The sequence below is a fragment of the Cheilinus undulatus genome, linkage group 12 (genome assembly GCF_018320785.1).
Source record: "Cheilinus undulatus linkage group 12, ASM1832078v1, whole genome shotgun sequence".
Taxonomy (NCBI): domain Eukaryota; kingdom Metazoa; phylum Chordata; class Actinopteri; order Labriformes; family Labridae; genus Cheilinus; species Cheilinus undulatus.
Window position 1 is genome coordinate 43,829,941 of NC_054876.1, and position 27,054 is coordinate 43,856,994.

The following is a 27,054-nucleotide window of genomic DNA, read 5'->3' on the forward strand; positions in this document are numbered from 1 at the left end:
CATCTAGCATACGGTGGCAGTAATGGTCGGATACGTTAACAGTTCTTCAGCAAATAATAAACGAAGAAGATGGCGGGGGAGGAGGAACCAACCGCCGACATCACGGAGCCAATCACACCACCTGGCGGGTCCTGAGTTGTTATTGTGCTGACCTGTCACTGTGGTTTTTGTTTAATATTATAAAGTTACAAACGCAACAGCATGGCGTCGTTTGTGACTGAAGTACTCACCAGCTCTGGGAAACTGGAGAAGGAGGATCTGTCCGGTAAAATCAGTAAAATGTCGCGAAAAGTGGAGGATGCAAAGGTAATCCAGCAGCTAGCATAGCATTAGCTTAGTATGCTAAGTAAAGTTTGAACTAGCTCTGACCGTTAGCGCTGAAACCAGGCTAAGTTTTTGAAACTTAATCGGCCCTTAAACAAGCGCCGATTTAAAAATGCCGCTTATATGACGCACAATTAGGAATTTGTCCTAGTTTACAACAATACGGAATATCCAGCTACTTTACATTAGTGCGCTATGTTAGGTGGTACAGCTAGCAACATGGGGCACCGATATAGACGTGGCTAATACACTGAATAAATATTAGAAGCAATTTATTGCCCTGTTTCAAAAACAACAACAGCTTTAATTTTCTCTTCGAGTGAGTTTATAGTAAATATTTGATTATACAACCCTCTGTGACAGAGTAAGTAGTGTATTTACATCAAACATAGATTGACAGATGTTGAGGGTTATGATGTAAGAGTTGGGATGTTAGGGCCACTCATGATATGGTACGATTCTCGAAACATCGGCCTCGGTATATATTTATATATCGACTTATTTAACGATTGCTGAATATTATAATACGCTAATATCTAAGCAATTAGGGAATGTGTTCAATGTATTTCTTCTGAAGCCATAAGTCGCAGTTTTATGTACGTATTCACTGCAATTTGTGGTGTATTTGTCCCCCTGATGCTACTGTCTGACATTATCCACTTTCCACTTGTCTTTGTCCTTTTAGGGCCTACTACCTTCCAGGGATGCACAATATTATTAGCACGATATCAGTATCGGCAGATATTTAATTAGAAAGGTTATGTATATATTTAAACGGTATCAGCAGATATGAACTATTCTGCTGATACTCACAGCCAATATCTTTGTTAAAATCAGCCTACGTCATTTGTAAATATCAGCCGGATAAGAAAATAAATTAGTGGAGTTTTAAGCTGGACCAAGACACCTTGTTGGCTTCTTTATTCATCATCAGTCCTTTCACTTATCTTACTAATCAAGTGTTCATTTGTTTACCCTCAAACTTCAATTGTGCTTTTTTAGGTCTTAAGTTTTGGGTCTGAACTACATTAAAATATTTCCATCGATATCAACATTGGCTAAATTGATCTGTAAATATCGGCAACAATCCAGTATTTTGCATCCCTACTAGCTTCCTTTGTGAAGCACAGCCACAAGGGGTAATGAACTAGAGCTGCTGCATTGTGTTAGACTGGCAGAAAAAATGCATTAGAGTCCCATATAATTTGAGGGTATATAGTGTTGGATTTACATTGATATCTGATATTCCATTCTTTCCCAATTTATTTTTCAGACACCAATATTTAAATGTAGTTCAGACCTAAAACTTTAGTCCTTGAAATAAATTTTAAAGTTTAAGGATAAACAAAGCACACTTCAATACTTAAACATACAGTTTGTAAATTCTGCCACTAGGGTCTCTCTCAACCAAAGTGATAACACGGTATGACAAGTACAGACCTAAAGTGCTGCCCATCTCTCTCATTTATGATCTCATACATTTCTACGATCCCTGTAGGTATGCTAATCAGCTTGGCTTAGTTAAATCAAGATTAAAAACTCATGGTGACTGTGCCTTTTTCTGTGGTTGTATCTAAATTTTGGAATGAACTACCCCTTGAAATCAAAGGGTTCCCCACTTTACCAACTTTACTTCCCATCTTAAACTTTTCATCAATGTGTGCTTTTATAGGAAGAAGTATGTGACATGATCAACAAGAAGTATAGTGACTTCTTACCAAGTCTTCAAGGATCTGAAGAGTTGATGGTCCAGGTTGATGAGGTCTCTAAGGAAATGGAAGTTCTCAAAAACTGCATTGAAACTGAGGTATGGCTATGTTTCAAGTAAAGCTGTGTTTCAACTTTGTCCCCTAACATAGCTCAACAGACTGTGTTCAGTTTTGCTTAATTTCTCATAACAGAATTTAAAAATGTATATATGTATTTTTTTTTTAATCTAAACAGGTGCAGCAGAATATCCACGTGGCTGTAGCTGAATATGCAAAACTGAAGCAGCAGCTGGAGAAAAATACGATCATAATAACAATGCTCGGACACCTAAAAGAGGTGCAAAAAGCCTACTGTGTAATAAGTCATTTCTCAGAAATACAGAGGGCAAAAAATGTCACTTTTAGCATCTGTATTACCTATGCTTGACTTTTTCAGTGAGTGTTTTGTCTTCTGTTTTACTCAGTTCCACAATGCAATGGAGGCATACAACAAAGCTTTACTGGACAAGAAGTATGTTGATGCAGCCAACCATCTGGAAAGGGTAAGGGCTACTAGTATCACTTCTGCAAAATGTCACCTCTAAATCTAATCAGATCTAGGTAATTAATTGAACACTTTTACACATGTTTAGACTGGCTGTCATTTTTAGTACAACAGACAATCCCTCAGTGCACTTTTGTAAATGAGATTTTTTTTTATCTCAAGAAGTCTTTCCTGGTATAATAAATTTCAATAAATAAATAAAAGTCATTGTTATTTAATGATGTGTGCCTTCTGTAGCATATCTCCTGAAAGTGAATGTTGTGTCTGGACACTTTCACACAGCATTATCAACAAGCTTTGAAAAAGTTTAAATATGTTTTCCATACTTCAGAAAACAAATAGTACTTATGTCCCATTTGTATATGCATGCTTAGAGCAATCTGTTTTTTCATATGCATTAAAATAAAGATGGATATGAAATTTTGTTGCAGGCGAAAACCAGTGTGGATTCACTGAAGGGCTGGAAGACGTCTCAGCTGCCACTGCTTAGTGCTCTGAGTTCTGAGCTCATAGTGCAGAGAGAAAATTTAATTTACCACCTGGGCGATGAATGGAAGAGCCTCGTGATCTGGAGATTACCATCCTCAAAGGGTAAGACTTCATCAACCAAATAGCTAGCATTACGAGAGGAATGCTTTCTATTTTATGCCTTGTCTCAAAAAATTATGAATCAATTGTCATGATCATTAACTAACAGACTGTTTGACGTTCACCACCAGAGCCAGCAGGTGTGAAGTCGTTCTTAAAGGTGGAGCTGAACCTGAGCTATGCCAGCAGCAAGGATGGTGAGCCGACACCTCCTGCTCTGCTGCGCTGCGTCTTGCAGGCTCTGGCCATCCAGGGAGACCTTCAGCACAAGATCAAGCTCTTCAGTAAGAACAAGCAAAATCGTTTGATGATGCACATGCTGTACTTTCATGATTTATTTATTTATTTTATTTATTTAGCATTTATTTGACACGGACACACAGTAACATTGATGCTGTGATATTTAATCATACACAGGTCCCAGATGCACTGCTTTAAGTGTTTATAGCAAAGTACTAATTTTCAACACCAGTCCATGGGAGGCTTTTAAGGATTAGAGTTGTAAAATAAAAAAAATATGGAAAAATTACGAAATAACACACGCTTTCATAGATTGAGTCAATTCATTATCTGTGCCACAGTTTTTAGAGAACTGTAACCAACATATGTCAATCATTCAGAGGTACATTTAACAGTTAAAAGTTATACTGATCCACTGAGCCCTCCCTGTCTGTGTACTTGAAACACTGTTTCCAAGCAAAGGTTGGCATTTCTGTACCGAATGTATTTGCAGTGTGCAGTTATCTGCTGATTTAATAGTTAAACTGTCTATCTTTATCTGATTACGATAAAGGTCAGAAACGTCTCGTGACTATTTTTTTCTGTCTTTGTGTTTCAGGTCAGGTGCTCTTGAAGAACATGTTGAAACCCCTGGTGATGTACCCGTCACTGTCAGTGAGGGTAACAGAGCAGCAGGGTGAGGGAACCATCCTGGCCTTGCAGTGTTTGGAGGAGAGCCAAGAGGAGAGATCGACTCCCTCACAAGTCTACAGCAAACTGCTCCTGGTGCTCAAGACGCTGCACTCACACCTGCTAGGTACAGGATGTCTAGGCCCATACAACATGAACATTTTACTCTATTTAACTGCCTAGTTATGACTCCTCGAGTCTTTGGCTGACACCAAAGAAAGTCAGCTATTTTTAAAAAGAATTAAACAGCAAGATAGATAGTAATCAAATGCATCTATTTATTTATTACTGCAAGGTAACATGTGTTTTTTTTCTTCTTCAGATGTGTCCATTGGAGATAAAAAGCTTTCAGCCATCTTAGGGGAGCTGATTTGGGAGGAAATTTCCAAGTGCATCATCCATGAGTGTCTGCTCTACTCCATCCCGACCAACAGCAGCCAGCTGGAGAAATACAACACAGTAAGAATATCACAGAAGTTTGTGTAGTATGATAACACTGTAACATAAGGAGACAATATCTGCATTATTACTTTTCAATTCTCTTAGTAGATTTCAAGGAGCAGGACAGTAAATTTTATTATTTTAGTCCTGATATTTAAAAAAAGAATGATAAAAATGAGAGAGAAGTTATAAAATTTACCAGTTAATATTTTTGATTCAGATTTAGAAACTTTTATTCATCCCAAAAGGCAATTTAGTTTTACCAGTCTAACTCAACCATTGGTTCCAAACCTGGGGTCCAGGCACCCCTAGGGGAGGCACTGTACATATGTTTTAAAAAAATCATGATTAGAAACATAATGTCTTAAGGTCAACTGAAGATTTTAAAAAAGGAAAACGGAATCTGTTAATTTTTGAGCAAAATGTAAGCATTTTGAGGGGGAAAAAATCTAATTTTTGAGATTACAAAGTTGTTCATCTACAAGGAAACAAACTCAGAATTTCAGAGTTTAAAAGGTTTGAAATTTACAAAAAAACTTGCACTTTCCACGATTATAAAGTCATGCATTTGACAATAGAAACTCAAAGATTTAAAGTTTTACAAATCCTGCATGTACAACAGTGTTAAGTTAAAAAATTGCAAGAAACCAGACTAGAAATAGTGGTTAGAATTTTTTTACTTTTTGACTTTGTAATCTCAAAAATCTTAAAGTTTTGGTTCTCTTACATTTACAACTTTCAAAGTAAAAATAAAGCAAAAAGCAGTTTGTATATCATAATATCAAGATTTTTTCATGAGTGAATGTTTTGTTGTGTTTCAGGTGATCAAGGAAACTGAGGAGTTTGAGACATCTCTAAAGGAGATGGAGTATCTGCAGGGCGACTCCACAGACCTGCTCAAATACGCCAGAGACGTCAACTGTCACTTTGCCAGCAAGAAGTGCAAGGATGTCATCGTAGCAGCCCGCAAACTCATGACCTCTAAGATGCACAACACTGTTAAGGTACATGAGCTATGGCTGAGTGTTCACAAGGTTGTCTTTATGTGCTTAGCAGTCTTCCATAAAACATTCATCAGATCACATCCATCCAAGGGGCCGACGATAAATACAAAAACCAATGATAAATAACAACAAAATTTAAAAAGAAGACAATTCCAGTGAAGTATCATAAACAAGATCACAATTTATCCTTTTAAAATAAATACACCAATATAATATAAACTAATTTAGAAAACATGAAACAGCAAACAGATACTTTCTTTTTTAGTCTGGTGATAAGTCACTTGTCCAGTAGTAAATGTGTTAAGGCTGTAAAAGTTTCCTTAAGGAGAAAATACTACTCATTCTTAAATCCTTCCTGTAATCAAACTGAGCAATGCATTCCTTTTTTTAAGCAGACTATACAGTTCAGGATTCTCAACCTGATAATTTTCCTTAGCAGTTGCCCTTTGAAGATTTGTTGGAGCTTCCAGCTATGAAATCCTAAGCCACAAAGTGTTTTTGTATTCCACACTCTAATCTTTAAATTATCAGTATTTATTTTTATATGCAGCAATATATTAAACCTCTTTTATTCCCCATTAGATCACCCCCGATTACAAGCTTCGTCTTCCCAAGCTCCCTGCTCCTGGTCCAGAAGTGAAGGTGAAACAACAGATCACCAAGGAGGAGACGACGATGGAGAACTCAAAGCAGCTGTCAGCGTGGAGCCTGTGTCTGCCAGCGTGTCGCATCAGTGAGTCAGTTCAGCAGCTGATGGAGCTGGCCCTCAACACACTGTGTGAAGCTGTGGGGAGCTCCACACAATGGTATGTTTTTTAAAATGCTGTGTGGACTCTTAACATTTGAATGTAAACCTTTGTAATCTAGATAGTGTAAAATATTATAAGTAAAATATTTCTCTTAAATTTAAACAGTGTGTCACAGTTTTTGTATTATCACCTTTCAGTGCACTGCAGCTCTTCTTTACTGTGAGAAACATCTTCCAGCTGTTCTACGATGTTGTACCGACATACCACAAGTGAGCATGACTCCATCAAATACAAAATAACAGAGCAAACGAACAACACTTCTAGGGTTTAAATGGTTTCTTACGTCTTCCCCTAGGGAGAATCTGCTCAAGTTTCCTCACCTGGCTGCCATCCAGCACAACAACTGCATGTACCTGGCTCACCACCTGCTCACCCTGGGCCACCATTTCAGAGCTCACCTGCCACACCCCCTCAGCGAGGGCGTAGCAACTTTTGTTGACATGGTGCCTGGATTCAGGAAGCTTGGTAGGCAAACATTTCTTCAACTGTCTGCCTTATTACCTTTAAGTTCAGGAAATAGTTTGGCCACCAAACTTACTTGGTGACTGCATTACAGACCAAAATTTACTGTTTGTTTTAGAAAAAGGAAGGATGACTGGCAGTGCATAGGGTGTTCTTAAAAGACAATAAAAATGTTATACACACTAAAAGGAGGAAAACCAGGGACTTCAAAGATTAAAAATGTGAAAATGAGGAAGGATATGTTTAAAAAGCCTTTATTTCAAAGGGGAAATCATCTGTATAGCCAACTTTCAACTATTGAGGCCTTCATCAATGTTTGCAAATCCATCCATCCATCCATCCATCCATCCATCTTCTTCTGTTTATCCGCGGCCGAGCCGGGCCAGGCACGTTTGCAAATGATTAGCCAAAAACAAAGGCCTTTTGAGTATGCTACTGCTCATTTTTAGTTATTTTTAAATTGATAGTTTTACCTTTTTTCAGGCAGCAATATCTGACATATTTTCTCCTTCTAAATACAAATGATAAATCCCCAATCCCTAGTTTTCTGTAATATATTTTGTGTAACCCTTGTCTGTTTTCTTGAAGGTGCCAAGTGCTTCTTAGCACAGATGAACGTCCAGAGAGCGGAGCTGTTAGAGAGACTCTCCACGGCTCACAATTTCTGCAACCTGGACGATGAAGACAACTACATTGCAGCCAGTAAAGCAATTAGACAGGTGAGAGCAGAAGCGTTGGAATATTCTAACCTTACAAACAGGTCAGTTGCTTGGCAGTCTAAAGTGCATTTAAGTCTTCAGGTATGCTTCAAGTTGCTGTTATTTAGGGCTGGGAAATTAATTGAAAATTAGATTAAATCGCAATATGATCTGCTGCAATTTTCAAATTGCAGAAGATGCAATATTCATTTCACCTGAAATTTGTGTCAAATAGCAGTTTAAAACTTTCTTTGCAGCAGAGATGTTATGCATTACAGATCATGCAATCATCCACAGGCATTATTTTTAGAATAGTCTACAAAAATCATACTTTTTTAAAAATGTTTTTTTTATTAAATATGAGAATGACATAATAATCATAACTCCCTTCAGAACATCAATTCTTATCCAATTAGCAATATGAGTCAAAATCATCACAATTAGATATTTTTCAAAATTGTTCAGCTCTAGTTTTAGCTAATATTGTGCTGGTTATAATATCAAATGATTCAGTGCTTGTGTTCGTTGGTTAAAAAAGGCAATATGAGGAAATTAAGTAATAATCGCAAATCAAATTGCAATACTGGAGAAAAAAAAACGCAGTTAGATTATTTTCCCAAATCATTTAGCCCTACCGTTACTGCAGACATCAAACTTGGAGAGGAAATAACCAGTTAACCTGTTTACTTTGCTGCTTGTTGGCGTTTGGCTTGTTACCTGGCTGCTTTTTAGTGTCAGAGCAAAACATGTTGAACTATCTGAACTGCATCACCCTGCTACGCTAACAGTGGCATTGGTTATGCCTCATTCATGCACTACAACTCAGCGCATGTGTTTAAACTACTGTTGATGGTGTTGCAAAAATCCATTTCATGGCAGACATCATACTGATGACTGTATTAACACTGGTTTACCACTACAAAGTCATCTGTTTGCTTGATTTTAGGTCATCCATCAGCTGAAGCAGTTGGGCACTGTGTGGCAGGACGTCCTACCAGTCAGTATTTATTGTAAAGCCATGGGGAACCTCCTCAACACGGCCATCACAGAAATTATCTCCAAAATCATGATGCTGGAGGTTTGTCTTTTTGATATGGAGTTTATTTTGATGCAGAGTGTTTATTAATAGGATGTACAGCAGTAAATACAAGGTAGAGGTGGAGTGCTAACTAACCTTTACTATAGTGGCTAAAATAGCTTGATTTAAATATCCACTACACAGCATTACTCCATCTGTAGCACAATAGGTGTAGTTAATAAAATACTCAACTGTATTGACTTTAAACTAACTAATTACATAATAATAATGTTATGTTGATTAGATGACCATAATCAACCTTGTACTTGTAGTGTATCAGCACCACTGACGATCAGTTAAGATTTTCTCTCTCTTTTCATGGCCACAGGATATTTCCTCTGAGGACGGGGAGCATCTTCACACTCTGTGCCAAACCATCATTGATGAGGGTCCGCTGGTCTTCATCCCTTTGGCTGAGGAAAACAAGAACAAGAAATACCAGGAAGAAGTTCCTCTATATGTGAAGAAATGGGGCACTTTTAAAGAGCTGGTCATTGTACTGAGAGCGAACCTGCAGGAAATAGTGGACAGGTACAAAAGAGACGACAATAATATATCTGAACATTATGTTGTACTTTAGCACTGGGCAGGATCCTTTTTAATACTGTGAAACCTTCCCAAAATGTTCCTGTGGTATACAATGTTACCATATTATTACATTATGAAAGAAGCAGGTCGTCAGACCACACGCTTGCTGGCCCTCTACATGCATTTTATTCTGTCCTTAAGCAAAATGCTTCAAGTCCTAAAAAAAAATTTTTCATTTTTAATACAGGGGAGCTGATAGTGATGTGTACTTGTAGCATTTTCACACTTCTCAGGTAAACTGAGCTACATCAGGACAGAGAATCAAATAAAAAGATTAGTCCTTTATTTTTTCTGTGTAATAGCACATATGCACTCTCTTTCCTTTCTTGCTCAGAGGTAATATGAGATACTGATCCAAGAAAATGAGACAATCAGTACTCAAAATGTCCTTTTAAGCAGTTTTATTGGAGCAAAGCACAACGGGCATGTTTCAACTGCTTTTCAAAAACTGTTTGAGTGCAATATTGACATTTTTGAGTGCTGACGTCTCGTTTTCTATTTAGTATTTTTTTGTTGTGCACCATAAGAAGTTTATTGTTTGGAGGGTTCTCCTTTTTCGCTTTCTCAGATAATCCAAAACTATTATAACTGCAATGTTCAACGTCCTTTTACACACAGAAATATAGGCCATCAATGTTGGTTACCCACGCCGATGAAACCGACAGGGAGTTATGTAAAGGGTTCCGTATCTTTGTTTGTTTCTTTGTTTGTATGTGTACAAGATAACTCGAAAACAGAAAGTTGGATCTTCACCAAACTTTCAGGAAGTACTGGGATAGTGACATGGAAGAATCGATTAGATTTTGGTGATGACCAGCTCACCCATTCGGTTTTTGTCGGACTTCGAATTTTGAACACATAGTAATCAATGGGAGCGTGAGTTCCTTGGTGGTGCTTCTTAGGCGTGGGTCTGCCGCCTCAGATGGCCATTCTAGTTATTTTTGTCTTGAGCAACAGCATACACTGGTGACATCACTGTGCAGGAAGCTTATAAAAAGTTACGGACTACTTTAGTGCCCAAAACGGTGAACAAGTACCTAATAAATCTTCATCTCCATATCCATGATGAATTGATAGTTTTGTAAAGATTGCTGTAAAAACAGAGGGATCAAACATGCTAAGTCTGTTGGAGGGATTAACCTCCAAAATAGACAAGAATTTTTCATGCATTATAGTTTCACAAATAAGCTTTCTTTTACTTAAAGATGAACTTGTGGCTAAACTTCTCTGTTGTGCTGATTTGTCTATAATTTCTGTCCACAGGTGGGCTGACAGTAAAGGTCCGCTGGCGTTGGAGTTCTCCAGTTCAGAGGTGAAGAACCTGATCCGAGCTCTGTTTCAGAATACAGAGAGGAGAGCTATAGCTCTGACCAAAATTAAATAGATACTTGACTGTCAGAAATAAACTAAAGCACTTTTTCCTCTGAGGAAAACATCAGTAATGCCTTTATTCATTTCCATCCCCTTTGTGATTAACATTGACATGTATTTAAGTTGGAAAGTTTGTCAGAGAAATGTTTGCTGTTTGATTGAGGTGCTGTCACTGAGGGGTTAAAGCTGCTTCTCATCAATCTGTGGGATATTTCCTTTTCTGCATTCAGCCTGCAATTAGTCCCACAGAGATTACATGAAGGCTGCTTTGCATCATTCTGCAGCCTCTTTCCTATAGCTTTAAAGGTTTACCAGTTCAAATCCAGCTGAGGTTGTGTAACCATCGTCTTACCATCTGTTGTGATGATGTATTCAGGGTTAACTTGGCTGAACGTTGTCAGCATCTTGTTCTTTAACTTGTTTAAGCTTTTCTTGTCTGATGCCATTTCATGGGTTTGTTTTATTATGTCTGTTTGGACTTAAACGCCTCTAAATGTCTGCTATGTACTGTTAAATATACCCTGTATTATACTTTTCTACACCCTGTCTCCTAAAGATAACATTTGCAAATCATTAAACTGGTGTCTTATTAAGTTTCATGAAAACATAATGACTGACAGGATTATGTCATAGAGAGCTTTTGTTAGAGTGAATGAAACACTACATTTATGAACGTTTATGAACCACACAAGAGTTTTAAGTTGGTTTTGCAGATGCTGCGATCAGCTTGATTTGAATGGATCTTTATTTCTATCAAACATTACCAACAAGGAGAACAGAATAGCTTCTGGAATCCTGTGTCTTCCTTACAACGTAAAATCACTTGTAAAAATAATGTAACAGCATGGGTTTAAACCAAGGCCTCCAATCAAGGTGACAAAAACACTTAAACAAACATAACCTTAAAAATTTTGAATAATACTGAAGTCAGTATGAGTAAACGGTCTGCCCCAAGTCTGACTCTTTAGGATTCATGTTATGAAATTATGATTTTTCACAGAATTATCCATTGAGTGACTACATGGTTCATCCTATATATCTGAACTCTCATCAAAACAAGAGTAAATCATTTGGTATTAATTTATCCAAGCATATTTACTTTAATAAACTGGTAATATTTGTAGGACACAGGGCTGTATTTTGTGAACTCTTGTATAAACCGTTCAACTGAACTCTTCAATAATGTATTTATTACAAGACAAAATAAACCAAAATGGATTACTTTTCACAATCTTTCCCTTCATTTGTTTTGAAAATATACTGGGAAGAAATTTCATCAGCCTTCACTTTTCTCTTACGTTACGTTGATCCGGGACAAACCCATGGACTCATGGACATCAAGAAGCAGTGTTTAGTGCCTTCCCAGAGTAAAACTGTCCCACACTTGTACACTCACTGAACACCAAACATCCTAGCAAATCCCTGAGGGCTCCATGCTGAGGCTATAGGGAGGAGATCAGATTGTTGATCCTGACGTTTCTCATTGAAATCTCACAGAAGGCTCACGGCCATCATGATTTTCATAAATAACTGCATTATCATCTTCATTGTTGTCATTTTGAACCTGTTAAAAGGAGAACAACCAAGTTAAAATTCAGAAATAATATGATTAAAACATTCCCCTTTTACCTAGATTTCATACAAAGATTACTGGTTTTCATTCTAACAGGTGAAATTACACAAAGATTTGCTTTTGATTATTGTTTTTAGACTCACAGCATTTTTGTCCATCTCTGTTCTGTTCCCTGTAAAGAAAAAACAGCTTAGTGCAAATCAATGCACAACAAATCTTACATTTTAAAATAATACATGTGAAATTTCTTACCTGTAGTTCTCAGGTATATGTTCACTGTCACCACTGTTATTATGAGTGCAGCTAATAAAACACAGACTATAATAAACCTCAGCCAACCTGGAAATTAGAGCACATGACATTACATTCATTCAATGCACAGATACAAAAACAAATAGGCTGTTAAAATCAGATGATGTGGCTAAAAGAGAATCAGCTTTTGCTTTTTTTCAACATGAATATTTCAGATACAGTCAGTATTGCATCACAGTTATGGGTGGGACATCCCATAAGGGAAATGAACCATTTCCTCCAGCCTGTAATTCTGCAAACACACAGAAGTCTGACACTAGAGCTAATGAGCTGTAATGCCCCACGATAAGACATTACTGTACCGACTGTAGATGAATGAGATCAAAAATGATGTTTTTTGAACTGTAACATCAAGCTAAAACATAAAGAATACTTTCAGAATGCTCTGTAGCTCCTAGGGTTACAGGGACATGCAAATCCCTCCACCCCATCATGGTGGCCTTTTCTAACCTTGCAAAGCAGATGGGTAAGCCCGTTTCCTTCTTTCTCACTGGCAAATCCATCTTGCAAAGCTCCTGTCTGAACTGTTTGGGCCCGGTTAGAAAGTGACAGGACCAATCAGCGACGAGGGGCAGTACTTTCAGGCGTGGCGGAGTCATGACTTAAGCTAGCAGCAACAAGAGGCCGGTGCAATTATGGCGGCAGAGATTAGCGTGGATGCTGCTAAAGCACCAGTTTTATCAGAACTTGATGACATTTCTTCGTTAAAAGAATAACAGCTTTGAGTTGTTTTCTTTTCAAAAATGACAAAAGTCGTGTACTGACATGTCTACAGTCGCCAAGGTTCGCGTTATTTACTCCAGTTGGGTAAATATAAAATGAAAATATAAATGATTTGGGTTTTTAAGTTTGTTTATAGTGCAGATAGCTAAACAGCATTGTTTTCCGCCTTTGAGTGAAGCAGATGTGATGTTTTCTGGGTGCTCCGCTTATCGCAGACTGTGTCTTTGTAAAACCTGACTATAAAAACAGTGCTGACCTGAAAAAGAGATGTGATAAAATACCTGATGTTCCAGATGAGGCTTCTGGGCCGAGTTTACACCACAGGATGTTTTCGCTCCTCATATCCATCACCACACAATACAGAGACTCATCGAAGTCTGTGTTCTGATCAGGATGAGTTGTAAATATCACAGTGGTTGAACAATTAGTCTGTGATGTCTCTGTGCCATTCAAACTTCCAAAATACCACCACTGAACTGTGTGCCAACACATGTCATTATACGTGTCCACATAGCAGAAAAACCTGGACTCATCTTTGGTCTCTTCTTCTTCAACTGGTGGGAATAATTTTGAGAGGGACATCAAGAGTGAGATTATTGCGGGAATCAGAATTATTCTAATTGTTATTTTAATGCAGTTTAAGTTGCAACAAAGTCTATACTTACAATAAATAACAGACAGATCCACATGAGTATCCTGATCAAGTTCTCCTGATCCAAACTGCCTGCAGGTGTACTGACCAACAAACCACATATTGGCCTCCATTACTACCAGAGAACAGTCTGCTGTAACTCTTAATTTCTTGGATATTGTCCCATTTTCTCTGATATTTCCATGTGTAACCAGCTCTAATGTTCCCAAAAGCCCCTCGCTGATAAACCAAGACGTCCTGTCACATGTCTGATGGTTTGTTATCACATCTCCACAAGGTAAAGTCGCGTCGTGTCCCTCTCTGACAGTCAAGGACAGGATTTCTTCTCCAGCTACTGCTGTTGAAGATGCAGACAAATGAAAAGTTAAACTGTTTTTTATAGAAATATTTTCACATCTACAACACAAAATATTCTATAAAAACGTATTTAGCACACAATATTGTGTGCAAACAGCATATTTATTTGTCATCTGTCTACTTCTGCAAGTTGCTTTATTTGGGCCTTAGTATACTGAACAGCTCACCAAAATTTGCACAAGAAAACAAGAAGAGTTTACATTTATCTGATGTTTTTATGCTTGAAATGCAAAAATAACCCCCCCCCCCCCCCCAAATCAGCCCCTCCAGGGCCTTTAACCTACATAAAATCAAACTGGTAAACATATTTAAGATGTCCCCTTATTGTCAACGCTCTTATTGTCATGAAAAATGTACCTTAAGCCAGACTTTAGTCTAACTTAAATGTCAAACTGAGGTCTTTGGCAGGCTTCAGACTTGACACCCCCCCTCTCAGTTGCATCGAGGGGGTGTGGTCGCTTTAATTACTGTACAGATTTAGTGTGTGTTTTGTAAAGTCTTACCTGTAAGTAGAAGCATCAGTGTCACAGATAAAGGTATTTCCATCCTTCTTAAGCCAGGTCTCTCTTTGTCTGTCACTGACTCGTTGTCATTCTAATGAGGAAGTTCCTAACCAAGAAGTTTTTTAAAGACTTACAGCCTCTACATTTTGTGGTCAATAAGTGTGTAACTTCCCTATAACAGCAGGGGTGTTTTCTGCAGTAATATAATCAGAAAGAGCCGGCTATAACAAGCTACTGTAGTCACCTAGAGAGAGGGAGGTTTAGTTTTTAAGAACACTGTTCCTCTGCCAAACCTTTATTTAAATCAAACAAGACAAACCAAACTGTCAGCTTCTCAAGCATTAAGAACCTCGCTGCAAAGAAAATGAGAAAATCTTCCAGTAAATTACACCTTAGACAGCTTTGCACAGTAGTACAGACTGTTTTTAATCTTAGTAAATAGACTGGAGTTTGTGCTTTTCTAGCTGTCTGACTTAAAGTGCTTTTTACACCACAGGTCAGGTTTCCTCATTCACACCACATTTACACCCTGAAAGTGGAAGCTGCAGTACTAGGTTACTGTGAATATTGGCCTTTCCCATTCATACACATTCACACATCACTGATGCAGCAGAGGGAGTGATTTAGGGTTCAGTGTTTTATTCAGGGACACCATAATGGGGCTGCAGGAGCTGGGGAACATGAGAATTGTCTGATTTCACCACTGACCAACAGCTGACCGCTGAGAATTGTTTGTTCCTCTTTGTTGGCTCAGTAATTTCTGAGAACTGATGGGGAGGAGTGAAAGTGTGAACGTCAGTACAGAAGCATCAGCAGAATTCTGTAGATTTGATCCTTAATATGCTTTTGATTTATTACTTCCACCAAGGAGGTTATGTGATCGGGTGGGTTTGTTAGTTAGTTTGTTTAGTAGCAACAGAACTCAAAAAGTTGTGAATGTGTTTTGATGACATTTTTTAGGAAATATCAGAAATGGCATAAGGAAGAACTGATTAGATTTTGGGAGTGATCTGGATCACTGTCTGGATCCAGGAATTTTTTAAAGGATTCTGTACTAATGGGAGATATGGCTAATGGCGGAGGTCTGCGCTGTTACCACTTTACACCAGGAGATGGCGGACGTGAGTAACTTCAATCCCAGCAGCATTTTTTGGTGTGTTTCTATTCAAAGTTTTGGAGTTTATAGAGTTTGAAAGTCGAGGAGACGAGTCCGAGCGTAACAGAGAGAAAGACAGCAAATTGTATCGAGAATACTCACAATGCTGGGAGGAATGGAGGAATATTCACGCTCTGCCATTACTTCCAGTCGTCCGGTGAGACCATGGGTGAGACTGTCAGTGCATCTGATGACACCAGCAGGCAATGTTTCCACCATGACAGTACACCCATAGCGAAGCTAATGCACTGCCTTCCTGTGTTTCCACCCCACTGGGGAGGGAGTAATCGGTGAATGCTGTGGTGGGGGACACATGGGGACGGATCCAGGAATTTATTAAAGGATTCTTCGCTATTAGGAGGTAGGGCTAATGGCGGAGGTCTGCGCCCTCTGAGTGCTTTTCTGGTTTTTATTTTGTATTTTGTTTTTAATGTTTGTTTTCAATTTCAGTTTAGTTTTAATTAGTTTTAACTGCTGGTTTGTTAGTTTTTATTTTGAAAAAATGCTTCTTTTCAGTTTTGTTTTATTAGTTTTAGTGTTAGTTTTTTCAGATACGAGATGTCAGGACTGAAGAAACATCATACATGTTTAAAAACATATTCAAACAGGCTTCTCTTCGCTTTTCATTTTATTTGTTTAAAGATGTTTGAATGCAACTCCAGACATAAAACTACCACTGTATGAAGTCTTAACCAATCAATCCAGACAGTTCTACACTCCCCAGACTCTGGTGTTGGTGCCAGTATGGTTGTGTCAAAGGCTCAATCTAAGGATATTTTGTCTCCATTTTTATTTTATCTTAGTTACTTTTGTAAACACTCTACACAGTTTTAGTTTTTGGTAAAGCTTGAACCACCATACCATTTATTTTACTCCGTTTTATTGTGATAATGGGGGAATTTAAATGTGTTATCAATATTTCAACTCATTTATTCAGACACACCTTTGTGTCTGAATCTATGTGATGCCAATGTTAAAGTGGTAAGTAACAGTGCTAAAATTCACATACAGATATTGATGGGAACAAAAAACTAAAGAGGGTTGGAGAAATGGAGCCACAGCTGCCCTGATTGGGGCCCTGCTGGTTTGGTTTAACCAGGGTGATCACTCTCATGCTGCTTGGTTGACGATCTATCTCTACTCGTAAACTTCAGGAGTTTAACCTTTAACATTCTGCTGTTTGCATTTTTTATTTTGATCAAGTAAAAGAGAAGCATTTATTTTATAAGAAATCTGCAGATAAAGTTTGTTTTTATCTATCTACATCAGTTTTGGTCACATTATCTTTAGAGCTGACGTAGCATCACTGAGTATTTTATATTCAGCGTGTTCAGCGTTTGTGCTGTGATTGATGCAGAGGGAGGAGACAAACAGCAGGAGAGTCACACAGCAGCTCCTTATTTACTCCCCTTCTCCTCCTTCATGTGATCCGATGACTTCAACATGGATGTTACATGTCAGCAGCAGCTAAATTGAGGTAAACTTCACACAGGTACGTGGGGATTTTCTCCTCTTTCATTACTGTTTATGAGTAAAAGTATGATGATGTGTGGGAAATTTCAACAAATCGTGGTTAGTAGAATTGTTTTCTTTATTTGAATTTGATATGACTGATAAAATCACATTAAGATTACTTTTATTATACTAAGAAATAATAATATTTCTAACTTGTGTTTTTAATGTTAAAATACAACACTGGTGTGATCCTCAGTCAAGTCCAACTTTATTTATGGAGCATTTTTAAAACAAACACAGTTGACCAAAGTGCTGCACCAGTTTAAAATGCAACCAGTTAAAACGAATATGAGTAAAACTTTATTGTTCTTTTTACTCATATTTATCTAACTGGTTGCATTTTTTAACTGGAGCACGTTGGTCAACTGTGTTCAATAAACAAGAATCAAATATCACTGCATTATAGAAATGTCTAAATAAATTTCACTTTGAATTTAAAGCCAATACAAAAAGGCTTATCTAAGCCGAATTAAACAGATTCAAGCGAGGCTTTATTCCTCAGCAAGGTGAGAAAAATACAAACTTCAATGTGGAGTTAAAAGTTTGTCTGTCCAAAGTCATGCTTTTGTTTTTGACTTGCCCAAACTTCAGATTTATGTCCTGTCATATGAAAAAGCAGCTATAAAATAAAGAAGAAAGAAGAAAAATAAAGGAAAGCCTGCCATGCATGAATATTAAAATGCATCTTATAAAAAGAGCACATTGCACATCCTTTGTAGGTTTAAATGTGTTTTACTAACTTGTGCAGGTTGGTTTAATACATTTGTTTGGAGTAACAATATGGAACAGTAAACACTTTTCTGGATGAGCTGAGTGAACTTCCCACACTTCATTTGTCTACATCTGGACAATTCTTACTCTAAGCCTTCTAGCAAATACAGTCAGTAATCTTTTCCAATCCACAATGTTCCTTGGTGTTTCTCAGATTAATTTTCAGGATTAGCAGTAATCCCTACATGTGTAAGAAACCGTAGCAGTGACTGAGACTCTGATTGGCCCACTTCAGACCGGGTCAACCTCGCGGTACGAGGAACAGAGGCATCTCTGTTTTTTACATGTCATTGTACACCATCACAGCAGAGCCCGGGTGTTGAATTTTTGGGGTAATTTCCCATGTAGGCAGAAAAATTAAGAGCGGGAATGTGGAAACATTTAACTACTGAATGCAATTAAAATTGCCTGAGTTATTAAAGCAATATCTGAATGTTTAGCGAAGTATAAAACAGATATTTTACTAGGGCTGTTGGACAATTTAAATTTTTAATTCTGATTAATCTTTGAGTTTTTGTAGTTAATCGTGATTAATCCCCTTTTTGTTGTATTTTAAAATTTTGCATTTAAAGCTGTTTGATTTCTGGACTGTCTTAATCTAAGTGAAATAGTCTGGATAAAAGCATGCTTTTATTTTGAAAGAAAATAATCTTTGGTTGGATTTAAGATTCTGGCATGAACTTAACTATGGAAAAAAGCTTTTTATGGATTGTAAAGCAAAATCAGGGAACAGTAAAAAGGTCGATGTTTAATAAGGTGCCGACAGTGTTAATTTTGGCAGCTATTTTTTAATTTTAGTCTTAGTCTTTCGACAAAAAGTTTTTTTTTTTTAGTATATATTTTATTTTTATTCTCACCATGTGTACATCAACCAGAATATAACAGAAACATACAAACAGGAGTACACTACCAAACTCAAGAGACAAGAGAATAAATGTAAATTTATACAACACACTTGTGCATACAAGAACCTGTGACAAACAAATTTGTAGTAAACAAACAGCAGATGCTTAAACAGCGACACATTCATGGAAGAAAAAGGATAAATTACAATTTCAGTTTATTGTAGACTTACTTTCCCTACAGGTTCTCTGTTTTCACTTCAGTATGTCCATTAGGGACATTTGGGAAGTTTTTCTGGCATGTTACTAAAGGTAGGCAGAGGCCTTGAAAAGAGAGAGACCTTAGACGATTTTTTTTTAGTTTTAGTCACATTTTAGTCATTTTTGTCTTTTTCGTTTTAGTCAACAAAAACCAAAGACATTTTAATATAGTTATAGTCCAAGGCAAGGCAAGGCAAGACAAGTTTATTTGTATGGCACATTTCAGCAACAAGGCAATTCAAAGTGCTTCACACAGGTCATTAAAATACATTGAAAAAGGGAAAAAGAAACACAATGAAAACATTTTAAACAAAGCATGTAAAAGGTGATTAAAAACAGTAAAAAGTCCACAAAAAGTCCTCACATTTTAGTCTTTACTTTTAGTCCAAGCAAATCTGGTACCAAATCATGGTGGTGTGTTCTCTGCACCCTGCCAAACCTGGGGTCCCTGCTTTCTACAGCTGAGACACAGAAGAGATACAGCTGCCTTGTTTTTTGACAGATTTACAACCAGTAGAGAAATATCACAGATTTTGGAATGTCCGAGAAAAACTGCATTACATTTTAATCTAGTTTTAGTCATCTTGACGAAAAACTAAACTCACTTTTTGTCCATTTTAGTCATCACAGATCTATTTTTGTTAGTCTTCGTCTGGTTTTTGTCATGGAAAAAAAAGGCTGTTGACAAATAGTTGTAGTCACAGTTTTTGTCGACGAAATGAACACTGGGTGCAGATGCCTTCTGACATGTCCACTAAGATGTCTGTGAGTTTTTTTTAAAGTGAAATGAGACATTAAAGAGCAGTGGTGGTCTTATCTGTGGCTGCAGATGCTGCAAGCTGTGCTCAGAGGCAGTGGTTCTCAAAGTGGGGGTCAGGATCCACAAAATATTAAGAGCGGGTCGCCAGATGCCTTCCAAATAACTAAAATATTTCAAAATGATTTCAAATTGTTTATCTTCCCATTTTAAATTAAATACATAAATACAGATACTTAAATGTAAAAAAAAAACATGTTAATTTGGTGAGATTTTTGCTGAAATCAAAGTAATACTATAAAAATGCTTAAAATGTAAATCTGCACATGACTGTTATTGACTTTTACCTTTGTTTTTGGTTTTAGTCATGTTTGTTTCTGTTGGATTTGATTTGATCTTTATCTTGAACACATTCAAAAGAGAAAAGTTCACACACAACATAGTTCATACAAGAAAGAAAGTAAGCATTTATCAAAAACTATTCTCAAAGCAGCTTATTTCTTTCCTAAAATCATGCACAGTCATGTAACTGTGTTGCTGAAAACTGATTTGTCACCCAAACAGAAGCCAACTTGAAGAGTAAATGTCATCTTGAGGAGCGATGATCTCCACTGTGATGTGCACCAGAGAGACGCTACAAAGCCTTCAGTGCAACAATCACATCAGGAGCCCTGTCAGGACCGAGCCTCGCAGGAACTCCATTCCCCAAACACAAATCGTCACCGCTAAACATCAGCTGGCTAACCTGCCCAGACCACAGACAGAATCAGTCCGCTTCGCTCCCAACACCTACAAGGTACAGCTTCATACACAGTGCATTTACAATATAATGTGTCCCTGGTAGTCTGTATATACTCAAGTATGTAAGATCTGCAGAAACTATGTGCTGCAATTTAAAGATCTTCAATTTTCTTTCTTTTGAACAAACTGATAAACAGCTCAGATCCAGGGTCACATCTAAAAGTGACTCTAGGTGCCAAGAGGATCTGTGAAAGCCTACTGAGAGCTCTTGATGTCATGTAATGAGTGAATTAGCGATAGCTGCTGTAAGGACTTACAGTTTATTTTGGGGTCCTCTGTAGACAAGATGGTTTAGCTTCTCTCTTTAGTGACTATGTTTTTTCTAAGCCTACCAGGCATTAAGAATACTTTGTAAAACTATTCAATCTTTTGGCTGGTGTCTCTTACGCCCAGTTCAGACCAAAGATTTGTGATGAGATGAGTTGAAACTCACAACTACTTGCAACAGGACACTGCGATGTTCTAAACTGCAAGTTCACACCGCTGCAACTGAAGGAGACGATGCATCGTTTCCATGGATGACAATTTATATCTGAAGTTACTGTGCAATAAATCTGTCTCTACAAGACAGTATTGCACATTACACCCCTCATAATGTGCAGCAGGGGTGTTAGGGGCTGAAGTTTCCATGTATACAATTGAGGAATCATCCCCAAAATTCATAGCATGACTTTATCTAACAAATTAGGGTTTATAGACCTGAAGACAAGCTTTATATTATTTGTCTGCTTGCATCATCCTTCACCCATACTGATTGCAACTGGACATGATGTATTGCTGGCAACTGCATCAGACCGCTTGATTTAAGCTGCGACAGCTCGGCTCAGACTGTTGCGACTGTTGCCATTATCAGTCTAAAACCCTCTCGTCTCATCACGTAACTTTGGACTGAAATAGACTTTTACTTTTCAGTCAGTCCTGACAAGAAACAACCCCCCCACATTAGCTGTAAGAACCTCTACATTGTTGAATAGCTGAATAACTCAACACCTGAATAACCTCAACTTTCTAGAAAATGCTGGTTTTGTTGTGTTCTGTGATGTCATGTATTGTTTCGATGTCTTTCAGGCTTCAGCAAAATCCACTATTACCTCCATTATGTCCACCAAAAGAACCTCTCTCAGCCACAACTTTAACAACACTAATGGCTCATCGCTCCCACCATCCCACAGTGACAGCAGCCAGTCCTCTCAGGCTCTGGCTCTAGCCAAACAAGAACCCCACCAGCAGCCTTCTATGCCCACAACTCCTCTAGAGCCAGTGGAGGAATCTTCAAAGCCTCAGCGCTCACATCGCAACAGAGGCCTAAAGCGTTTCAGCTCCAGGTGGCAATCGAGAAGCTCCACCGGCAGCTGCAGCAACATTCCCGCCTTCGCCATAGAGAAGCTGAACGGTGCAAAGAGTCACAGGAAGCGGTGTAAGCTGTTGGGCGATGAGCCCTCGGTGCATGTTGTTGCCAGCAATCAGCGCCAACGTTATGTCGCCAAGGATGGAAAGTGCCAGGTCAATCTGGGGCCTATTGCAGACAAGAGTCGCTTTCTGTCTGATATTTTCACAACATTAGTAGACCTCAAGTACCGCTGGTTCCTTCTTGTCTTCACCATGTGCTACATCCTCACCTGGGTGGTCTTTGGTGGGATCTACTTCTTTGGTGCCTGGTTGCGTGATGACATTGCACATGTTCAAGACCCAGAGTGGAAGGCATGCTTTGAAAATGTAGACGGTTTTCTTTCTGCTCTGCTGCTGTCGATCGAAAGCCAGAGGACGATTGGGTACGGCTCCAGAATGGTCACAGCAAACTGCCCTGAAGGCACAGTACTCCTCATGATCCAGTCCATCCTCGGCTCCATTATCGATGCTTTAATGGTGGGATGCATGTTTGTCAAGATCTCCCGGCCACAGCAAAGAGCCCAGACCCTGATCTTCAGCAAGTACTGCGTCATATGTGAGCGTGACGAGAAGCTGGTCATGCTATTCCGCATAGGAGATCTGAGAGAGAGCCACATGGTGGATGCAAAGATCCGAGCCAAGTTGATCAAGTCCAGGCAGACTAAGGAGGGCGAGTTCATCCCCCTGGAACAGTCTGAAATCAACCTGGGCTATGACACTGGTGGAGACAGGCTGCTTCTGGTGGAGCCACAGACCATCACTCATGTTATTAATGAGAGCAGCCCCTTCTGGGAGGTGGGGTCTGAGCGTCTGAGGAGAGAGACCTTTGAGATCATCGTCATCCTGGAGGGCATTGTAGAGGCATCTGGTTTGTAGACTGAAATATTTCTGAGTCCTCTGCTTTACTCTAGAATCATGTCAAAAAGAGTCCCTTAATGCATGGAATGAAAGCTGTCTTCCATAAAGACTACCCTATGAAGAAACATCATAGTTTGAACCCGTTGTCAGAATGTGAATTAAAGGCCAGACAGGCTCACATTTTAGAAGACATCAAAAAGCTCTAGCAACACTTGTAAAACCCCAATTCCAAAAAAGTTGGGGCACTGTGTTAAACGTAGATTAAAAACAGCATGTAGTGATTTTAAAAATCTCATAAATCCATATTTTATTCACATTAGAACATAAAAAAACATCAGATGTTGAAACTGAGACATAAAACATCTAATTTTGACTTTGATGGCAGCAACACATCTCAAAAAAGTAGGGACAGAGCCTTGTTTACCATCGTATAGCACCTCCTCTTCTTTTAACAAAAGTCTGTAAATGACTGGGAAGTGAGGAGACCAGTAGCTGGAGTTTTGGGAGAGGAATGTTTTCCCATTCTTGTCATATGTAGGATTCTAGCTGCTTGATTTTTCCTTTTATGATGTGCCAAATGTTTTTTTTTTAACAGTGAAAGGTCTGGACTGCAGGAAGGCCAGTTTAGCACCCAGATTCCTCCACTGTAAAGCCATGCTGCAACCTACACCATCAGAAATGAAGGCTTTTGAGCTGTGTGCTGATAACGAGTTGGATTATCCCTCTCCTCTTTAGTCCACAGGACATGGCATATGTTGTTTTAAAAAAGAAATTCACGTTTTGATTCGTCTGACGACAGAACAGTTTTCCATTTTGCCTCAGTCCATTTTAAATGAGCTTTGGTCCAGAGAAGACAGTGGTATTTCCAGATCCTGTTCACATATGGCTTCTGCCTGGCATGATAAAGCTTTAATTACATTTGTGAACAGCACGGTGAACTGTGTTGACAGACAATGATCTCTGGAAGTGTTTCTGAGCCCATGCAGTGATTTCCAGTACAGAATAATTCCTGTTTTAATGCAGCTTATGGTCTTCACCAACATCATCCAAAAGCCACAAGGTGGAAAATGTGTCAGTCTGGTTAAACTGTCCCCACTAAACCAGAGGATGTCAACTGGTTGGGCATTAGGACCCACCACTACATCCTCATGGCAAATTGCAACCCAAGTTTATTCTAATTTTTTGTCTTTTAAGATATATTTTGGGCTTTTTATGCCTTTATTAAGAGAAGAGGAAAGTGGACAGTGTTGGAAACAGGGATGAGAGAGTGGGGGAGAGACATGATGGAAAGGAGCTACAGGCTGGACTTGAACCTGGGCAGCCTGCATCCATGGGGTGCAACCTAACCACTAGGCCATCTGTGCCACTTCTAAATTTAACTGTAGGCAGGACAAAACAAACATAATTGAAAAGCGCAACTGAAAGACATGCAAGAAGCATTCTATTTTGCTCCATTTTCGTAACATAATAATCAGTTCTTTTAGAGGATTTGCCTTGTTTTCTTGGGAAAACAAGCTTTGATAGCACAAGTAAAGACCATAAAGAGGGTTAAATCTTGAGAAAAAATACCCAGATTTGCTCATTATCTCAGGAGAACTGAGTAAAATTAAACAAATGGATATATTTCTGCGTAGGACCTCCGTAAATCATAAAACCTTTGCCCCATGTTTTTTTCTAAACATGGCCCTAGAAAATGGTTCCATGACCAACTTTAGGGTCTCACCCACTTGTTGAGAACCACTGTTCTGAACTGCAAGTGTTGCTGGGGCTTTATACTTTCTTCAAGACTTGTTTTTTTATTATTTAAGCACTTTGGAAGTTCATGAAATTGGGCCAAAAATGCCTACTTTGGTTCTACAAAAACATCCAATTAAGAAACATTTACTACAAGAAAAGCAGGCAGGGTTCAATATCCTGGGACCTGTGCACTGCCATAGACTACTGGGATCTCCATGTGTGTCATAAAACTGCTTCTTAATGTTTTCTGTTCACCAGTAGGTGTTGAGATACAAACAGCAATGATGTAAACAACAATTATAATGGAAATTCTCAGAATTGTTCCAGATATTTCCAGGAGTGCATGTGTGGAAACGGCACTTCCCTTGACCTCCTGCTTTTTTGCGTTGCAGGTATGACATGCCAGGCGAGAACATCCTACACAGAAGACGAGGTCCTCTGGGGCCACAGGTTTGAGTCGTGCATTTCCTTGGAGAAAGGAGCATTTCGTGTGGACTACAGCGCTTTTGATAAAACCTTTGAGGTCCAAATGTCTCAACTTAGTGCAAAAGAACAGAGCACAGCAGAAGAGCAAGACATTGAGTTTTAGACGATGAAAGCAATAACAGTACTCTTAACCTGTGACATATATTATGATGCACCCCTATAAGCTGTTATATTTGTGCTTAATGAAATTTAAACTCAGGATAATATCAGTTGTTCTGTTGTGCTATTAAAGCTCCTGTGATGAGTTTTTATCTGCCTCTGAAACAAACAGAAATGAATACTGATGCCTCTTTATGACTTACAAAAGAAAAAGACACAGGCAGTAACAAGATGTTTTCAAAACATTTCATTGAAGAGATTTGCAACAAGTGGTCATTTTAGGGTGAAAAAGTTTGAGATTTTGTCTCATGAACATGACTTATAGAACAAAGTTATTACAGAGATAAGATGTAGGTACAACTTTGTCCACAGGGGGCAGCAAAGACAACAAAAACTGGAGGTTCCTCACAGGAGCTTTGAGATTGCTATGTGTTTTGTTTAAATATGCTGGTTAATCTATGCTGTATTGTAAAAGGTTTGGTGGTGTTTTCATCTTTTTAAAAATAAAAATATATTTTCTGCTGAACTCTTTTGCCTTCAGTTGTTTCTGAGAAATTAGAAGAGTATATCTCAATGTGATCGCTGCCCTAAGGGTCCACTTTCTCACTGTCTTTTTCTGGACATTTCAACTCTATGGCTCAACTCATCTTGCAGGTGCAGCAAGAGTGGTGCTACCCTATTCAGTCTAAAACCTTAGTTTTTTTTAAATGTGACAAAGTTCTGATATCTGGTTGTATGGCTCAAGATGTTTGTAGACAGGAGAGTAATCAGGTAAGGAGGAAGTTTACCTGAGAGCCCTGTGAATAAACAGAAAACTTTGCTGCTTTCTTCCTTGACGTGTAGGGGGCCATCTAACAGAGCAGTACATGTCAGAAGGGTGAGTACGAAACCTGTACCCAGTAAAGAAAAGTGTACTGTGATATAGGCACCTACTGTAATGGCTTCAACACAAAGGCAGTTGCATGTGCATAGAGTTTTTAAGCTTGAATATTTTTGCCTGTTTTTCATCCTGAAGCAACACTTATTCCTGTAAAGAAGCCCATAGTAGATGCCAGTTTTTCCTAATTTAAAACATAAGATTTACAAGACAAGTCCTGAGCTTGCCAAATACCCAAATACTTGAATTGTTAAAAAAGTTCTATGATTGCATTGTTTAGTGGGCAAATGAGCATCAATGAGGTCAAAATTTTGTCTTGAGAAAAACAAGTATTTGGTTTTTGTGGGGCACAGTGTAAGTTTTCAACTTGCCAAAGCCTGTTGGAGTGAGCTGACATCATGCTGCAGCTGTGATAGAGCTGGATTGTATGAAGAAGTATAAATATGAAAAACAGCATCATCAGCATAAAGATGATTTCTATTACTGAAACAATAGAAATCATCTTTATGCTGGATTGTATGAAGAAGTATAAATATGAAAAACAGCATCATCAGCATAAAGATGATTTCTATTGTTTCAGTAATGTCATAAACATAACAATGAAAATAGAAGTGGCCCCATGATAGAGGCCAGAGAAACCCCTCTGTTAATTACCACAAAGGTTGACTTTACATTATTAGTGACAGCTGATTGTACCTTGTTTTTCACATAGTTATAAAACCAACTTCAAGCCAAAAAACCTTTAAAAGGTCAATGAGTGGGTTGACTGTACAACAGTATAAAGTATAAGACATTGTATCACCAACATAAAGATGTTTTTTTTTTTTTTTTTTTTACAATATCTCTTGTTTCATTTTTTA

General features: G+C 38.3%; 3 protein-coding genes across 7 annotated transcripts; 2 read left to right on the forward strand and 1 right to left on the reverse strand.

The window, feature by feature from the left end:
* Positions 1-107: 107 nt before the first annotated feature.
* zw10 (zw10 kinetochore protein) lies at positions 108-11,756 on the forward strand. The gene is made up of 16 exons (XM_041801888.1): positions 108-306; positions 1,997-2,131; positions 2,269-2,370; positions 2,498-2,575; positions 3,009-3,168; positions 3,297-3,449; positions 4,004-4,201; positions 4,397-4,533; positions 5,337-5,519; positions 6,102-6,325; positions 6,466-6,537; positions 6,624-6,793; positions 7,379-7,509; positions 8,435-8,566; positions 8,895-9,097; positions 10,418-11,756. The coding sequence occupies exons 1-16, from the start codon at positions 202-204 to the stop codon at positions 10,536-10,538; spliced, it is 2,304 nt and encodes a 767-aa protein (XP_041657822.1). The 5' UTR covers positions 108-201; the 3' UTR covers positions 10,539-11,756.
* A 124-nt stretch (positions 11,757-11,880) lies between these two features.
* On the reverse strand, positions 11,881-14,727 carry LOC121519099. Of its 2 annotated transcripts, none has more exons than XM_041801890.1 (6): positions 14,646-14,727; positions 13,799-14,119; positions 13,415-13,687; positions 12,351-12,437; positions 12,242-12,270; positions 11,881-12,089 (listed from the first exon to the last, which is right to left on the reverse strand). In XM_041801890.1, the coding sequence occupies exons 1-6, from the start codon at positions 14,686-14,688 to the stop codon at positions 12,006-12,008; spliced, it is 837 nt and encodes a 278-aa protein (XP_041657824.1). In that variant the 5' UTR covers positions 14,689-14,727; the 3' UTR covers positions 11,881-12,005. The 2 variants fall into 2 exon arrangements, with proteins under 2 accessions (XP_041657824.1, XP_041657823.1); XM_041801889.1 differs by having other exon boundaries at positions 13,799-14,122; positions 14,646-14,722.
* Positions 14,728-15,738: 1,011 nt separating this feature from the next.
* LOC121519200 (G protein-activated inward rectifier potassium channel 3-like) lies at positions 15,739-25,831 on the forward strand. Of its 4 annotated transcripts, XM_041802037.1 has the most exons (6): positions 15,739-15,766; positions 15,952-16,162; positions 17,159-17,293; positions 20,512-20,743; positions 21,817-23,005; positions 25,125-25,831. In XM_041802037.1, exons 4-6 carry the CDS (start codon positions 20,549-20,551, stop codon positions 25,319-25,321), a joined length of 1,581 nt encoding a protein of 526 aa, XP_041657971.1. In that variant the 5' UTR covers positions 15,739-15,766; positions 15,952-16,162; positions 17,159-17,293; positions 20,512-20,548; the 3' UTR covers positions 25,322-25,831. The 4 variants fall into 4 exon arrangements, with proteins under 4 accessions (XP_041657971.1, XP_041657968.1, XP_041657969.1 ...); XM_041802034.1 differs by lacking the exon at positions 15,739-15,766 and having other exon boundaries at positions 15,817-16,162; XM_041802035.1 differs by lacking the exon at positions 15,739-15,766 and having other exon boundaries at positions 15,817-16,162; positions 17,159-17,278.
* The last annotated feature ends 1,223 nt before the right edge of the window (positions 25,832-27,054 follow it).

Coding starts and splice junctions, on each gene's coding strand:
- zw10 (XM_041801888.1), top strand. CDS start 202: ATGGCGTCGTTTGTGACTGAAGTACTCACCAGCTCTGGGAAACTGGAG. Junction 2,371..2,497: donor TGCTCGGACACCTAAAAGAG/GTGCAAAAAGCC, acceptor TGTTTTACTCAG/TTCCACAATGCAATGGAGGC. Junction 4,202..4,396: donor GCTGCACTCACACCTGCTAG/GTACAGGATGTC, acceptor TTTCTTCTTCAG/ATGTGTCCATTGGAGATAAA.
- LOC121519099 (XM_041801889.1), bottom strand. CDS start 14,688: ATGGAAATACCTTTATCTGTGACACTGATGCTTCTACTTACAG. Junction 12,271..12,350: donor CATATACCTGAGAACTACAG/GTAAGAAATTTC, acceptor TTTTCTTTACAG/GGAACAGAACAGAGATGGAC. Junction 12,090..12,241: donor CAGAGATGGACAAAAATGCT/GTGAGTCTAAAA, acceptor TCCTTTTAACAG/GTTCAAAATGACAACAATGA.
- LOC121519200 (XM_041802037.1), top strand. CDS start 20,549: ATGATCTCCACTGTGATGTGCACCAGAGAGACGCTACAAAGCCTTCAG. Junction 20,744..21,816: donor TCGCTCCCAACACCTACAAG/GTACAGCTTCAT, acceptor GATGTCTTTCAG/GCTTCAGCAAAATCCACTAT. Junction 23,006..25,124: donor GGGCATTGTAGAGGCATCTG/GTTTGTAGACTG, acceptor TTTGCGTTGCAG/GTATGACATGCCAGGCGAGA.